The sequence below is a fragment of the Coenobita brevimanus genome, chromosome 30, assembly GCF_032717465.1.
Source record: "Coenobita brevimanus isolate Jiangsu-jjx chromosome 30, ASM3271746v2, whole genome shotgun sequence".
In the NCBI taxonomy this organism is placed as follows: Eukaryota; Metazoa; Arthropoda; class Malacostraca; order Decapoda; family Coenobitidae; genus Coenobita; species Coenobita brevimanus.
In genome coordinates this window covers 156,881-174,303 of record NC_136983.1, presented here as the reverse complement: position 1 = coordinate 174,303, position 17,423 = coordinate 156,881, and the positions used below count along the sequence as shown (strand labels likewise).

The following is a 17,423-nucleotide window of genomic DNA, read 5'->3' as shown; positions in this document are numbered from 1 at the left end:
GGAGGGGTGAGTGGCGTGGAATGCAGAGGTGAGTGGCGTGGAATACAAGGGTGAGTCGTGTGGAATACAGGGGTGAGTGATGTGGAATGCTGGGGTGAGTGATGTGGAATGCAGGGGTGAATAATGCGGAATGATTAGGGAGTGTGATATTAAAGTTATGAAAAACATGACATTAATAAGTGAAATATCAAAGGTCTCCAGTGATAGATAGGATAATGGTCTCTTAAACAGGAATGACACAATATCAATTCTTAGACAGTAATACCATAATCTTAAATGCTAGTGTGAGGCATGGATGGTATTATGTGCAAGCTCGTGTGTCAAGTGATAAATGGTATATCTTTCGCAGGAATGACAAAGAAATGGTATTATGAGACATAATGTGAAGAGGTATGGATGGTGTTAATGTGTATGCTGATGTAGACTGAAGAATTATGAAGAGAATATGTGCAAAATGCTCTTATGTAGTTTTGTGAGATATGTTGTCATGAAATAGAGTCAAAAGGTGTGATCTGAAGTATGGTGTTATCCTGGTGTGAAGCTTGGTATTACTCTGGTGTCGTTTGATGTGGTTTTATGAGAGGTGGTGCCAAATAATGGTGTTATGAAAGCAGTGCTGTTCTGAGGCTTGGTATTGTAAGGTGTGGTTTCAAAGACTGCGGTGGTAGTGTGGTGGCCGTGCTTGTGTGTGACAGATGTGTTAGGGAGCTGAGATGTGTACTGGGGGGTGTATCAGTGTGTAGTTATACATGGTGGTGTATTAGAGAGTTAAGCTGTGTAGTGGTGGGTATAGCTGAGAGTAGGTGGTGGGTGTAGGAGAGTGTAGTTAGCATTGTGGTGGGTATAGGAGTGTATTTAGCATGGTGGTGTGTGTAGGAGAGTGTAGTTAGCATGGTGGTGGGTGAAGAAGAGTGTATTTAGTATGGTGGTGGGTGTAGGGAAGTGTATCCAGGTGTAGTCCGGCAGGGTGGTGTGTTGCTCAGCTAACACGCTCTACATAGTTTGCCGGCAACATTCCAGTGATGCCGGTACGTTGGATGGTGCCGGTCATCCAGCCCTCGTCAATGGCGGTGCAGTTGATGATCAGGTCGCCGTCCCTAAAGCTCACCTCGTCTGTGTCAGCCGCTTCGTAGTCATACATTGCACGGTAACAACGCTGCAATGAGCATAAATGTTCTGGTTTTAGTTTCTGGAAGTGAGATACTAGCTAGGAGTGTATGTGAGTAAGGCAGAGGGGGGGAAAGGGAGGGACAGACCAAGGATGAGATGGAGGGATGGAGTACAGGTATATGAAAGGGGAGGCATTAAGTTGGAGGGCGGGTAGTGAAACAGCATGGGACAGGGCGACATGGAGGTGACTTGTTAGTGGCCACCTCTTATGAATTTAGAGCATCTGGCTGTTGATAGAATGATAGACAGACATAAAAATTACAAGAAGAAGCACTCAGAAAATGAATATCCATGGCCACAGATTGGTCAAGGGCATAAAATAGACCAACAATCGCATCAGATACAAAAACTATAAAACATAACTAAAAAATGCAAAAGAAATAAAAACTACATATGACAGACTTAAAGATACGCAGGCTATAAAGGCTGCATCAGAATAAAAACTAAATAAGACACACAAACTATGTGACAGACTAAAAATTGCATAAGAAACAAAAACTGCACAAAAGACTAAAAACTGCCTAAGACATATAAACTGCATATGAATAAAAAATACAAAACTTCGTACGACAGGCTTAACCCTTTCAAAGCGTTTAATGACTACACCGTATAGTCGTTCTATGAATTATTCCCTTTCACTGCGGAATACGGCTACAGTCGACGGGCCTCAGGAATCAGTTTGAACTGCCCACGCGGTACTTCAGGCTCTTACCGATGCTGCTATGGCAACGGCGTCCCAGAACATGCTGCCATCATACGGTAGCAAGTCAAAACATCATGTCAACAAACATGCCTGCCCTGCTGATGGGGCACTTGGCCGAGTGTCACAATTTCTTGGAGATTTACCATTATTTAGGTAAGTTATATGCAATGTAATGTGATTAGATGTTTTTTAAGGAGCTGGATGTGCAAGTGTACAAAAAACGCTTGATAATGAATATAATATTACAGTAAACACCGGATCTTTACATATCAACTGGCCAGCATCTCAGTGTCCTTTTAATTAAATCCCCAGCAAGCTTTGATGTATTCACCGTCCTCCTGATAATATCTGTAGCTATTAAAGAATTTCATTGCTGAAAATGGAAAGGTAAGTACCTGTACAGTATTAGGCAATCACAAAAGTGCTGTAGACAGTGACCTAATACCATTTGATTTCTTGCTGGAGAATTGGCACTTTTTGAGAATCAAGCCGAAAATAAATTCCACAGCGAAAGGAACTGAAAGCAACTGAAAACTACGTAAGACTGAAAACTGCATAAACTTACGAAACTATTAGACAGATTAAAACCTACATCAAATAAGAACTGTGTAAGATAAACTAAAAACTCCATATGACGCTGCAGATGAGAAACTATAAACTGCGTAAGAAAGACTATAACATGCATAAGACAGACTATAACCTGCATAAGACAAACTATAACCTGCGTAAGATAGACTATAACATGCATAAGACAGACTATAACCTGCATAAGACAAACTATAACCTGCGTAAGATAGACTATAACATGCATAAGACAAACTATAACCTGCATAAGAAACTATAACCTGCTTAAGATACACTATAACACGCATAAGACAGACTATAACCTGCATAAGCTACATACCTTATATTTGTACGGCTAAAAACGTGTACAATGTAGTAAAACTGTGTAAGATACCTACCACCATATTTGTAGGGCAAAAAATAGGTAAGATGTAGCAAAACCTGCATAAAGTACCTATCACCTTATCTGCAGGAGTAAAAATGCATAAGATGGGGTAAAACCTGCTTAAAACACCTACCACCTTATTTGACGGCAAAAAATGCATAAGACACAATAAAACTCTGTAATGTACCAACTTCTACATTCACAAGGCTTAAAAATAATGCAAAAAATGTGTACACTGGAGTAAAACCTGCATTAATACCTTCCCCCAGCTGCATGGGTGACAGACTGACCTTGTGAATGGCAGGTAAGATGCATTTCACACAAATCATCACAATTATCATCACCATCATCCCTACCTAATTTCTCACCAAATAATCCTTGAGGTTAAAATGCATACGATGGAGCGAAACCTGCCTAAGATATCTACCACACCATTCGTAGGGCAAAAAATGTGTGATAGATAAAACTTGCTTAAGATACATACCCCAAATTCATAGGGCTACAAACATGTACAATGAAGTAAGACCGCCATTAACACCTAACCCCAGCCGTGTGGGTAGGACGCTGAACTTGCGGTGAATAGGGGTAGGAGGCATTTCACACACAAACATCACAATCACCATCATTGTCCTTGCCTAATCTCTCACCAGCCATATCCTTGAGGTTGATTATGTGCACAACGTGGTAAAAAATGCATACAGTGGCGTAAAACATCCATCAATACCTACCCCCAGCTGTGTGGGCGGGGCGTTAACCTTGTGGTGTGGGGGCTGTGTGGAGTTAAGCTGCTGTGGTGGTGGCTGCTGTGGACCCAAATTCTGGTCCCCATACAGGTTGCTGCGCTGAACCTGACAAAAGAAGACATCTCAATCTGACACCTCTTTTCTCTCTCTTTTATTGACAAAACACTTTTCACACACACTATCAAATTTCTGAACTACTTTGATGGCAATGAATGATTTATCTCTGTTCAGTGTTAATACTTATACTACTGTATGCTAGCTTAAATCTAAAATAAATAATGTTTAAAATATAATAAAATCATAATATAAAAAATAATAATAATAATAAAAATAATAATGATAATAATAATAATAATAATAATAATCATCATCATCATCATCATCCAATCCTACATTGCCCCATAGGAAGCGTAGGAACCCAGGGCTAGGCTGTTGGTACCGACATTTAAGATGAGAGTGACCAGCCTCACTCATCCCTGAGTGACATTACATAAGCAATCAACCCCAACCACCCCTTGGATATGAACCTTCACCGGCTCAATCCGACTGGAGAGCAATAATTACCCAATAAACCACCAGGCGCCAAAATTTGATTATGTGGTTACCACCCAGCGTAGTAAATGGTTTCCTGGTGCACAGGAAACCATTTGGCTTGTTACTCAGTGTAGAATCACCTACAGGCAGAAGGAAGAGGAAAGAATGAAGGAAAGAAAGACAGAAGAGGGAGTGTAAAGTTACCCACAGGCAGAAGGACGAGGAAAGAAATAATAATTAAAAAAAAAAAGTGTACGAGTGTGCATGTGTGATGAGTTGATGTGACACCTTAAAACATATGTACATGAGTGTATGTGTGGGGAATGTACATGCCTGTGTGTGTGGGTGTACCTGGTAAGTAGCCTCCTGTCGATATCCCTGGCTGGGGTTGGCGTTGTGTGTTGCTATGGAGCCGTACTGTTCATTCACGGGGTCATAATCCGCAATGCTGCCCACCCGGCGTGTTGGCTGCTGTGACACTGCACAGGGTGGAGTTAGATTAGGTTAGGTTAGGCTGGATGAAGTAGGTTAGAGCAGGCTGTGTTAGACTGGGTTAGGTTAGGTTAGGTTAGGTTAGGCTGGATGAAGTAGGTTAGAACAGACTGAGATTGGGTTATGTTAGGTTTAATGAGGTAGGTTAGGTTAGGTTAGGTTAGGCTGGATGAGGTAAGTTAGAATAGGATAGGCTAGGTCAGGTAAGGCTGGATGAGATAAGTTGGGACAGACTTGGTTGGCATGGATGGGGTAGGTTAGAATAGGTTAGGTTAGGTTAGATGCGGTAGAATCCAGTAGCAAGGAGGAGATAGTACAAGGGGGAAGAGTTGTTAATAGTGGATCCACTGAACTGGGCCAAACAACCATTCACACACCATTTAAGTCCTTGGAATCATGGGGAAAGGTAGGATACTGAGACAAGGAGGGAGAGTGAAACACAATAAGTTACCGTACAATCATTCATCAAAGAAAAAAATATATACTATCATCATCATCATCACCACCTAAAGATGGAATGAGGTAGGGTTCAGAAACATGGGGAGGAATACAAGAAGGGGGAGAACTATTAACTGTATGCCTTGTAAAATGAGCAACAAAATCATTCATGCACTCACAGTCACATATTAGACATTATAAACAAACATACAATCAATCACACATTCACACAAATATACACATCATCTGACAACCCAATATAACATACAATCATTCACATATACACACAATCACACCAGACATAATAAAATAACATAGTCAATCACACATGCACACAATTACACATCACTGACAACCTAAAATAACAGACAATCATTCACATAATTATTCAAACAATTACAAACTACTTAAATAACAAAACACACAATCACTCACATATTGACAAACTACTGAAATATATTGAGCTAGTGTACACTAAGAATAAATAAATGAATAAATAAATAATTACGTAAAAATTCTATGTATCTTCAAAAGTAAATGATAAACAAAGCACTGCCATTCTTAAAAAAATAAATAAATCTATAGAAATACTGAAGGCCTGGCAGTCTATGTAATACGTCAAACATTTTCAAATTTAAACTGTCTGTCCTGAAAGAGAAACTGAATTAGTAAAATATTAAAGTATTATAAACATACAGCACTACACAAACTACCAAGATGCGGTATAAACACAGCAAACACTTAATTATCCTCCAAACCGTTAGACTATTTCAACTACACATCAGCAAACACAGACGAGCGCAAAAATGTAGCAAACGTACCAAACGGCCACATGAAGGAGTGCAAAAAACAAACACAGAACCAAACACAAAGTGACAGGGGGCAGGCAAACACATTCTAGAAGCTAAACAAGACAGGGGAACATGGAGACAACAGACAAACAAAATGACAGGAAAAAACACACACCCAGTCAATCCCCACCAAACCACAAAAACACACGCATGTTCCTGATATGGGAGTCAAGCAAACGTGCGATGCCAGAAGCCATACTCACCATTCCAGCCACCCAAACGGCCCTTGAGAACACCACAACGTTTTTTAATCTGTTCTGGCTGGCTTAATACACAAGAATTGCCCCTTTACTAAGAAGTATTTAAAATCCTGAACTTGTTGAAATCTTGTCATAATGTTCTACCCATACCCTTACTTACACTGCATCACTGTTCAAATGAAGTACTTAATGCCTATGATTGAGACACAGTGTTCTGCCCACCTAACTATCAGTAAACACTGTTCTGCCTACCTATTGTACTCTGCCTACCTGCTGTACTCTGCCTACCTGCTGTATTCTGCCTACATAACTTACAGCAAATACACACTCAGTAAAACCTCCATACATCTGAACCCTTTTAGTTGAGGTTACACTTAAGTTGGCATGGCATATGATATTCGTTGATGAAAAGAATTTAAAATTCTTGAAAAAATCATCATAAAAATCCAAGGGGGGGGGGGGGGGGGGAAATGAGTTGTAAAATGTCATCAAATGGAAACCCAATCTCGGCATGATACACTAGGTTCATCATGTTTTAGTCTGTTAGGGATCCACTGTCAGTCTAGCATCTGCCACCACCCTTGTCGGTACTCTCTCGCGCCTGCTCCTGTAGTGACTCTGTGTTCCGCACTTTTATTCATTACCAGCATGGCTTCCATGGCTCCCAAATGTTACACAGAAGTGAAAATGTTGCACAGAAGCGATCATGTGCCCCTACCACCTCTATATCTAATTAAAAAGCCCTCAATATGCTTAGATTACACCCTCTACAAACATGATAAATGATTTTTTTTCTGGTTGGCCTGCAGGCTTCACACTTTTCATCAGTTGGAATTTCTCTGAAGTCGGTAAGGCCTCAGCTCCTATTACTCCAGCTTAAAAAGGTTTTACTGTACTGCATACTGTTTCTTTGTCAAGAAGCCCTTACCGGTATCATCCTATGAACTGTGTGAATCCTTTGTTTCTTTTTGAAAAAAATCACTTTCTGACCATACACTAGATGATATTGGCCCTATGCACTATTTCTCCCTATATCAGTATGTAGGCTAATTCTGAGCAGCTAAAAATTTGGTCTAATGTTATATTACTAAGTTACATAGAAAAAAAAATTGTATATAGTTACCAACACAAAATGCTAGTAATAATGAGTACTGAAACTTTAGCAGCTGTATCTTATTACTAACTTACTGTACTTGAGATCAACCCTGTTACAGACAGATAGCACTGCATCTTTTAACTGGTGGATTTGGGTTGGACTTTAGGTGATGATTTATAAGTTAACCAGAATGCAAACTTTACTGAAATACAAAGCATCACAGCCTCAAAGAGGGAAACTGAACTAAACTGAATTCTGAGTGGAAGGCAACAGAAGAGAAAAAGTCAAGATAAGAAGAACAAAATTTTGATATCTAGGAGGTGCCTGGTGGATGCAGAAAGTTAACAGCCTGGAAAGTGCCAAGGAATCTGGCAGAATGATATGAAACTTCCAAAGTATAACATGAAACTGAACCATACAAGGGGTGCCCATGAGTCTAATGGAATGACAGATAGTTTCAATGAGATAAGTGAAATTCAAAGAGTAACTCCTACAAGATGTGCAGAAACTAGCCTATGATATGCCTTAGTTGCTGTTATGACCCTGGTGGACTGCAGGTTGAAGCTATCCATTTCCTGATGGACACTATGCCCACCCTTCTGGGAGACAGGGAGGGATCTGAGATATGTTTATATTCATACCACCACACATGATAGCATTCTCTAACTACCTAAAAAGTGCCTGTATCGAGAATAATACATCAAAATACCAGGTCCTGTTTCATCTGAGCGGATGAGCATCTAGAAGTTGCATGAGGAGTACGGGGAATTGTTAACAAAGGTATCTTTGTATGTGGCATGTGTTAAGAGTGTAATGTTGTATGGTAGTGAGACCTGGGCTGTAAAGGATGAGAAGATTCATAAGCTCAAATGTACAAAAATGACAATGTTCAAATGGAAAAGCAGTGCATCCTTCAATGTGAGGTCTGGAGGGGTTTAGGTTTATGAATAAAGAGTTGAGAGGAAGGACGGGACTCGAATGTATTGATGCTGTGATGAGGAGGGGCAGATTGAGATGGTCTGGGCATGTGAAGAAGATGAAGGATGACAACTGGCTGTGAAAAGTGCGAGGTGTGAATGTCAGGAGTGGGGTTGCGAGAAGTAGACTGAAAAAGACCTGGGACGAAGTCACAGAGTGTGACCTCTGGGATGAGGAGATTGAGCAGCATGGGCAGCCACCATTAGGTGACCAAGGCTGATGCACGTAAGCATGCTGGAGCCTGTATAAACGATATGATATGATGCGAAAGCGGTATATACTTTGAGGGTGATCATTGTAGAACAAGGAAGAGGAGGGGATGTATTGGTTTGAACTTTGCTGGTGGTGATGATGTTGGAGAAAGGACAGAAGGAGCAGAGTATAATCAACTATGAACTTTAATTATCTAAAAAGGTAAAGACTGGAACTTAAACAATAGGAAAGGTGCCTAAGTAGTGCCTACATCTAGCTGAGAAATACCTTAAAAGTGACTACCTCTAACACTATGACCCCTAAACCAAGTGCCTAAATCTAGCAGATGCTCAAAATACCTGGTCCTGTTTGACTGGAGTAGATGAGAGTCTGGGAGTTGCGCGAGGAGTATGGGGAATTGTGGTTGGCATCGTGGAACATATTTTGAGGGTGGTGGTGGTAGGACGAGGAGGAGGGGGTGTATTGTTGCGACTGTTGCGATTGTTGGTGGTGAAGGAAGGATTGTGGGTGACGGTGCTGGGCGGAGGAAGGTGGGGGAATGCTGTATTGCTGTGAATAGGGCTGACTTGGCTGGTACGGCTGGGTTGGTTGATGCTGTGACTGCTTTGGCGGTGGCTGCTGGTGGTGATGCTGATACTGCTGCTGTTGCTGCTGATGTTGCACATGTGGTTGAGGGGCCTCCTGCACCCGCTTGCTGTCCTCTCGTGCCGTGGGCCCGCCAGCTAACGTAAACATTGAGGGGTTAAGCTCGCCAAAGGCACACAAACAACAACATGCAGAAGCTGCCTGGGGGTTAAAATGCACCAACACACAAACACGCACACCTTGCTTATCCTTAAACTCTCAGTATAGCCACATTATTATTCTGTGTTTCCAACCATGAACTTAAAATACATATAAAAGTCATGAGTTCAGCAACAAATTTAAAATATTAACTTCAATAAGAGTCAACTACAGACAGTCTCTACTTAATGTGTCATGTGCAATATAATACTACAACCATTGTATCTGATTACATCCTTTAATATAAGCTTTAAGTACCTCTGCCTCTCACAACCACTCCTATGGTGAATAAAAACAGTATACGGTTGTTGTGGCGGTTGCTTAACCCTGGCCTGTCTGACCAAACAGACCCAGTGACCACGAGTAAGCAACTGTTTCTATGGGACTGTCCTACTGGTGCAGTACAGTCAATAAACCATGTAGGGATAGTACCTTACCACGGCTGGACCTACAGGTAGTGTACAATAAATACACTGTACAGGGATCCAGTGTCCCCTTGTGGTATACAGCATGTTATTAAGGTCAGACCTGGGTCCTTCCCACAGCATATGAAAGGATTTATCTCCCAGGTAGATCCCCCAATGGCTTCATCCAAGACACACAGCATCACCAAATATAGGCTTCTCATCAATGCCACAAAATACAGTAAAAAAAAGTAATTAAAGTACTAAATGGGTTTGAAGAAACAACTTCAGGTGATGCTCTTACTTCTGGTTCATGGCTGAGGTAATTTATTAGCAACTTAGTATTGAAATAACTTTAAAATGTAGACTACCTGCACTTCAAAGCAAATGTAACAACAATGAAAGTAACTTAGTCATGAAAAAAATGGCTGGCAACTCAGACCTGTAATGAAGACACCCAGAGTTTAAGGGTTGACTATATCCTGCACATCCTCACGATCAAATCTTAGTATGTCAACCTCCATGCAACACAAAATAAAGCAGACTGGGCTCATTGGAAAAAGAAAAAAGAATGTACCATATGTATATATAACACAAACTAAAGCAAACCAAATGTATATAACAAAGGGTAACTAAAACAAGCAATATACATAAACATCAATACTGTATCTTGCATTAACGTACAGCCAACAAATGAAGTATTTAACACCCACAGGACTGATGAAACTAAAGCTGGACACTATTCCTCTGTATGTTTCAAAGTGTCTGTACAATATTTATATGTCCAGCCTCATGTGGGCATTGAACCCAGTGAACTGCGGGCTGAAACTCTCCTCCTACTGTAGTTCAATAGTCTTGTGTCAGGGGATACAGAAGGAACTTAAGGGCATTTGTTATTGGCCAGTGGAATCAACCATCATACTGGTGCCACCACATGAAGGCATCTCTCTCCAGGACCCCACTTACAATACTTAAATCAGTAGTAGTAGTTGTAGTAGTAGTAGTAGCAGCAACCCCAGGTCCACTTGAATGTGAACTCTGTGGATTGCAGGCTTAATCTGCCTTCCAATGCAGTGCACCATTCTCCTTTCAGGGGATAGGAAGTTAAGGGACACTGTATAATCAGGCAGCAGAGACACTCATTTCAGTACCACCACATGAAGGCAACCCTCTACCAACCAAAACATACAGAGAAATAGCATCATTCAACTCAGAATTCACCAAACCTCCTAGTAATGTGATAATACTTAATACTGTTGACTATGCAATGGCTTTACAACACTGACAAGCTAAAACCAGTACTCTGCAACACATAATGTAGAGCTGAAAGGAAAAGCACTGCATTGCATAACTGTTGCATTAGTGATATCTCTGAATGTATGGTGTAATATAGCGAATGCTGGAGGATATCTGAATTATCTAGGGGTTATACGATAGGCTATACAATATTTACAATCATCATTATCATCGTCATGGTTTCTCACTAATATCGATACAATACGAGAGCTATCAACAGCATTCCCAATGAAACAGGCCACACATTCAATCATTCTTTCACCACCATCATAATCGTCATCATCCCAATCTTTAGTCCCACTTAAAGCACAGGGTGAGGTAGGATCCAAAAACTAGGAAGGCAAAAACACAGAAGTGGGAACAATCAACAGCCTGTCTAGTGAAATAGCCCACACACTCATCAACACATCCTTCAAGCCTCTGGAATCGTGGCTCCACCTCACAAGCAAATATAACCTGTAGTGCCTGAAAATAGTGTAAGTTATAGGAATCAAAATAATCATATATTATAGGAATGAATGCTGTATATGAGAGAATTCTTAAAATGTATGATAATCTGGTAAATAAGTGTTTTGGATATGAATGAAAATTAACACATACACACACACACCTGATGCTATGTGAATTGTTGAGACCAAGTTAAGAGAAGATATTGATGTTCATATAGGAGATGGTAAATACAAACTGTGGAGAAGAGACAGAAGAGAAAAAACGGGAGGAGGAGTGATGATAGCAGTGAAGAACAACATAAGTGTAGATACGGTGGAAATGGGGGAAGGCAGGGCTGAGGTGACAAATATGAAATTAGAAACTGGAGAGATTAGCAAGAGAGAGATGGCGGTAGTGTATGTTCCGCCAAAGACAAGAGCATGAAATGATAATGAATACCAGGAAATGTTGTCAGACATGGCTAGTTATTTAAAAATGACTGAGTAAAGCAACAATATAATTCTAATGGGTGACTTCAACTGTAAAGAAGTGAACTAGGAGAAATGGGACTCAGGAGGCAGTGAAGATTTGTGGGGCACTATACGATTAAATATAACAGTGAATAAGGTGATGACACAATGGCTCAAAGAAGAGACACGGTTCTGAGGTGAGGACACATCAGCAAGATTTGACGTACTATTTACCAAAAAACCCGATGTAATAGCGTCTTTGAAATATCTGTGTCCTACTGGAAAAAGTGATCATGTGGTCAATGAGTTCCAGATGATAATAGGAACGTGGAGCCAAGAGACGAGCTATATAGGCAGGGATGATACAACTTTGGGAAAGCAAACTTTACAGGACTGAGAAAATTTTTCGAAAATGAGGATTGGAGAAAATTCAGAGAAACAAGAGAGATACAGAGGAAGTGGGATATCTTTCTAGACCTCTATAATTCGGATGTGGAAAAATTTGTGCCAAGAGTAAGGAGGAAAGAAAACAGGAAAAAGGTGCGGTTTAATAGAAGGTGTATGATAGCAAAAAAAGAGAGAGAGACAGCATGGAACAACTGGAGAAAGAGAAGTAACAACAGAACAATGAAAAAATATAAAAGAATTAGAAATGAATACACATGAACACGTAGAGAGGAAGAAAGGAATTTTGAAAAAGGTATAATAGACAAATGCAAGGATGAACCCATGCTGTATTACAAATTTGTCAATGGCAAACTGGAACAAAAGGAAGGAATTACCAAACTGAAAGTAGAAGGAGAAGTCTATATAGATGCAGCAATGCAAGCTGAAATAATGAACAAAGGTTTCCAATCAGTTTTCACTAATGAAAAGGAGTCTGTGGAAGGGGAGGGAGTGACTAGAAATGTAGTGATAAAAGATATAAAAGTGGAAGTACAGGAAGTGTATAAATTACTGGAAACTCAAGATGTAAGGATCGCCCCAGGACCAGATGGAATCTCTAATTGGGTACTGAAGGAATGCAGAGAACAACTGGCGGATAAGATTCACAGTTTAATTGTGTGTTCTCTGGAAGAGGGGAAAGTGCCTCAAGAATGGAAGAGAGCAAATGTGGTACCAATTTATAAGGGAGGAAACAGAGAAGAACCCCTGAATTATAGACCAGTGTCCCTGACCAGCATGGTCGCAAATTGTGCGAGAGAATTTTGAACGATAGATGGATAAAATATCTGGGAGAGATGAAATTTTGTCTGAAAGTCAGTTTGGATTCAGAAGTGGAAGGTCGTGTGTTTCCAACTTGTTGAGCTTTTACTCAATAGCGATTGACGTGCTACAGGAGAGAGATGGTTGGGTGGAGTGTGTGTATTTAGATTTGGAGAAGGCCTTTGACAAGGTACCCCATAAGAGACTAATGTGGAAACTAGAGCATATAGGAGGACTGAAGGGGAACTTCCTGGAATGGATGAGAGACTTTTTGAGAGACAGACAAATAAGGACAGTAATAAAGGATAGGACGTCTGGATGGAGGGAAGTAACAAGTGGAGTCCCACAGGGCTCTGTGTTGGCGCCAGTAATGTTCCTGATTTACTTAATTGATATGGTAGATGGAGTGAACAGCTATGCAAGTTTGTGTGCTGATGATGCAAAGATCTTGAGGAAGGTAGGGGTTGAGGAGGATTTTAAAATGCTGCAGGAGGATCTTGATAGGATATACGATTGGAGCCAGATGTGGGAAATGAAATTCAATGCAAAGAAATGTAAAATATTGGAAATGGGTAAAAGTACCAAGAGGCCATCACTGAATTATTTGATGGGTAATGAACCAATAACAAAAGCGAGAGAAGAGAAAGATTTGGGAGTTCTGGTCCAGGATAGTTTGTCACCGGAAAAACATATTAACAAGGCAGTTAGAGAGATTTATAAACTCTTGACTAATATAAGAGTTGCTTTTCATTATATGGATGAAGAGATGATGAAAAATTGATAGTGGCTATGATCTGCCCCAGGTTAGAATATGCGGCAGTAGTGTGGTCCCCACACAAAAAGAAAGATATAAACAAGATTGAGAGAATACAAAGAACAGCAACCAAGATGGTCGCCAGTCTGGCAGATGTCGTACACAGAGAGGCTGGAAAAGCTGGATTTGCCTGCCTTAGAGGAGAGGAGAAAGAGGGACGACATGATTGCAGTGTTCAGGACCATGATGGGAGTAGATAAAATTGACAAGGAAGATCAGTTTGTATGGGATAAGAGAGTAACAAGAGGACACGGAATGAAATTGAAGAAGCCAAATTGCTTGAAGGATATCAAGAAATATAATTTTCCTTATAGATGTATAGACCTGTGGAACAGCCTGGACAAAGAGATCGTCTAGTCTAAAAACTTAAACGAGTTAAACGCTAAATCTGACTTACTGAGAAACAGAGACGGGACCCCACGAGTGTAGCTCATTTCCTGTATATCACAATTAGGTAAATACACACACACACACACACACACAAAGGAAGGGGGAGTTCCTGAGAAAAAAAGGGAGGGGGGAATTCATACCAGAAAAAAAAAAAAAAACTGAACTGCTTTTAAGCTTTAGAGTTGGAAGAGCTGAATATAATCCTGTGGAAGTTAGAGGAACAAATCATTTAAAACAGTCAGCAATAAAGCAAATAAAACAGTAATAAAGCATTTAAAACAGTAACCAATAAAGCAATGAAAACAGTAACCAATAAAGCAATAAAAAGTCACCAATAAAGCAATGACAACAGTCACCACCACCTTCATGCAAGAGCCAAATCCCCAAATCCAAGAACACGACATTCATTTAATTCTGTTTACAATCTCTGGGGCCTTATTCATGTCCTTGTGCTTGAGGGGTCACAGAAAATGAAGCCAGGCAAGAACAGATCCTACAAGTACCACCCAACATGCGTATCTGCCCCTTCAGTACGAGAGATTATCCATAAGGTGGGATTACATACAGTCTTCATTAATCCCCCCATTACAAGACATTGGAGTGGATTCTAGTATGATATAAAAGCTCCCAAACACCTTTTCCTTACTGATTTATTTCTGATTCTGCTTCATTACTATATTCCTTTTTTTTTTTTTTTTTTTTTAATGTGAGGAAGAAGGAACCAAAGGCCATGAGCCCACAATAACTGTTCCCTCCAAGAGAAAAACAAAATACAAAAGAGAGTCAAATTCAAGATCTGATCATTTCGAGATGCCTGGACACACTGAGTTTGCATGACTGGAGATCATAGGAGGCAGGAAATACAGACAGAGGGAGACAGTTCCAGAGCTGACCTCATGTAATCTACATCGATACTGAAAAAAACATAAGAAGCAAACCAGGGGATGCTGATGAGTAGTTTGGAAAATATATCATTATGGAAGAGGTGTTGGGGAGCCTCCTTACCCACTAAGAATGTACGCCATTGCTCTGTCTTCTCATTGGTTAACGAAGCTCCCTAATACTTTTCTTACCTGTTTACTTGTTCATACAGCTTACTAATAATCCCTGTGTCTTATTTTTGTCTTCCATGTTGGTGTTTAAAAGATCAAAACATATAAGAGAACAGTAAGGTGTAGTATGGAAAATAAATCACTACGAAAAAGGCATTAGGGAACGTCCTTAACCAACCCGAATACATCACAAAGAACGTCACAGCCTTGAAGGAGTTAATACGATGCCAGAATAGGTTCAAATGTGTGTGATGTGTCGTGAAGGTGTTTGGAGACAGCAACAGGAAAATATGAGAGACTGGTTGGTGCTGGAGAGGTGGAGAAAAAGGTGGTGTGGTGGTGAGGAAGTGTAGTGTAGCATAAGGGAGTGTAGTGCAGCAGTGTAGTGTAGGGTAAGGGAGTGTAGTGTAGTATAAGGAAGTGTAGTGTAGCAGTGTAGTGTAGGGTAAGGGTGTGTAGTGTTGCAGTGTAGAGTGTAGGGTAAGGGTGTGTAGTGTTGCAGTGTAGAGTGTAGGGTAAGGGTGTGTAGTGTAGTGTATGGAGATGCAGTGTGGCACAGGAGTGTAATGTATGGGAGTGTAGTGTAATGTATGGGAGTGTAGTGTAACATATGACAGTGTAGTGTAGTGTAGTGTAGTGTAGCGTAGTTTATGGGAGTGTAATGTAGTGTAATTTATGGGAGTGTAGTGTAGTGTAGTTTATGGGCACATAGTGTAGTGTAGTGTAGGTTATGGGAAAGTAGTGTAGCATAGTGTAGTGTAATGCAGTGTATGGAAGTGTAGTTATGGGCATGCAGTGCAGTGTAGTGTAGTGTAGTGTAGCGTAGTTTATGGGAAAGCAGTGTAGTGTTGTGCTGTGTAGTTTATGGAAGTGTAATGTAGTGTTGTTTATGAGAAAGTAGTTTAGTGTAGTGTATGGAAGTGTAATATCTTTTACCTACACCTGCAGCATATTTCTGCCTGTTCCATCTTATTTCACACAGCTCAATGGCAGCATAACACAATCCTGTGGCTCTCCATCCTCTTCACAGCATTTTTCATAACTAGCATCATATTACAGAGTTAGTCTATTGTTACAACACAGCATTCAAGATGGAGAGACAACAATTTTAGGCCAAGTTAGTATTAAATGGACACACTGGTGTGGAAGTGTAGTGGTGTGATGTGGTTATGTAGTGGTGTGATGTGGTTATGTAGTGGTATGGGGTGGTATCATGGTGGTGTAGTGGTATGGTGGGGTGGTATTGTGTAACCCCTTCATATTCAAATGTCTCCCCACATAGAAAAAAAAAGAAGTATCAATTAACAAAAAAATCTCCTCGTACTAAAGGGGCAAGGAGGCAAGCATAAATATATAGCTCAATTTAAAAGTAAAAATTAATGCATTCTTACTTGGGTAGTAGTTGTTAGTGGGAGGGTAGTCAGAGGGGGGAGGGGCATGTCTGTTAGTAGGTGGATAGTAGTCATCAGGATAGTCACTAGGAGCAGGCTGAGTATGGGAAGGAGGGGGATAGTATGCTTCCTCCTCCTCATACTCTGGATAATGAGCACTGGAAGGAGGTGGAGGGCCGGGGCGATGGAGGGAAGGGGAAGGTGGGGCTCGGGAGGGAGAGGGCTGGCGATGTGGAGAGACAGAGCGACGGAAAGGTGAGGCAGGCCGACGGAGAGCAGAAGGGGAGGGGGGAGGACGGGAGGGAGGAGGATAGTAAGAATCATCAGGAATCTGTGAGGGAGGAATGCGGGAAGGAGCAGGATAGTAAGAATCATCAGGAATCTGGGAGGGAGGAATGCGAGAAGGAGATGGATATTTATGGGAGTAGTCTGAGGCGCGTGAGGGTGGGGAATAGTCATAGTCATAGCGGTCCCCAGAATAGTCCCGGTAGTCTGCTGGGGGGGTGGCGTGTTTGGTCTCATTGAGGCGGTCTAAGTGCGAGGCAAGTGTGTGCTGTGCTGAGGCGGTGGCGGCGGCTATATCCCCGGTGCCCTTGGGCTCAGACCATGGCCCGAGATTGGCTGCAAAGTGTATACAGTGAAAGCATCTTAGTCAAGGTAACTTGATATAAAGTCCCGTGTTTTCTGAAGTGGATGAATGTGAAAGCATAATGCACATTGAATATAAAAGCTCCATGAACTCCAGTGAATAAATTATACACACACGCTGAAACTGTTTGCTGTGCGGTATGATTTACCCATCTCTGGGGCAGACACACTTG

General features: G+C 41.0%; 1 protein-coding gene across 1 annotated transcript in view; it reads right to left on the bottom strand.

Annotated features, from left to right (window-relative positions):
• Positions 1-936: 936 nt before the first annotated feature.
• The window catches only part of Lasp (LIM and SH3 domain protein Lasp), a 63,687-nt gene continuing 47,200 nt past the window's right edge, over positions 937-17,423 (bottom strand). The window contains exons 6-9 of the mRNA XM_080268840.1: positions 8,706-9,089; positions 4,451-4,578; positions 3,551-3,670; positions 937-1,156 (exon numbers count right to left, since the gene is read on the bottom strand). Of these exons, the coding sequence (XP_080124966.1) occupies positions 980-1,156; positions 3,551-3,670; positions 4,451-4,578; positions 8,706-9,089 (809 nt within the window). The 3' untranslated portion in view covers positions 937-979. The remainder of the gene's footprint in view (positions 1,157-3,550; positions 3,671-4,450; positions 4,579-8,705; positions 9,090-17,423) is intronic.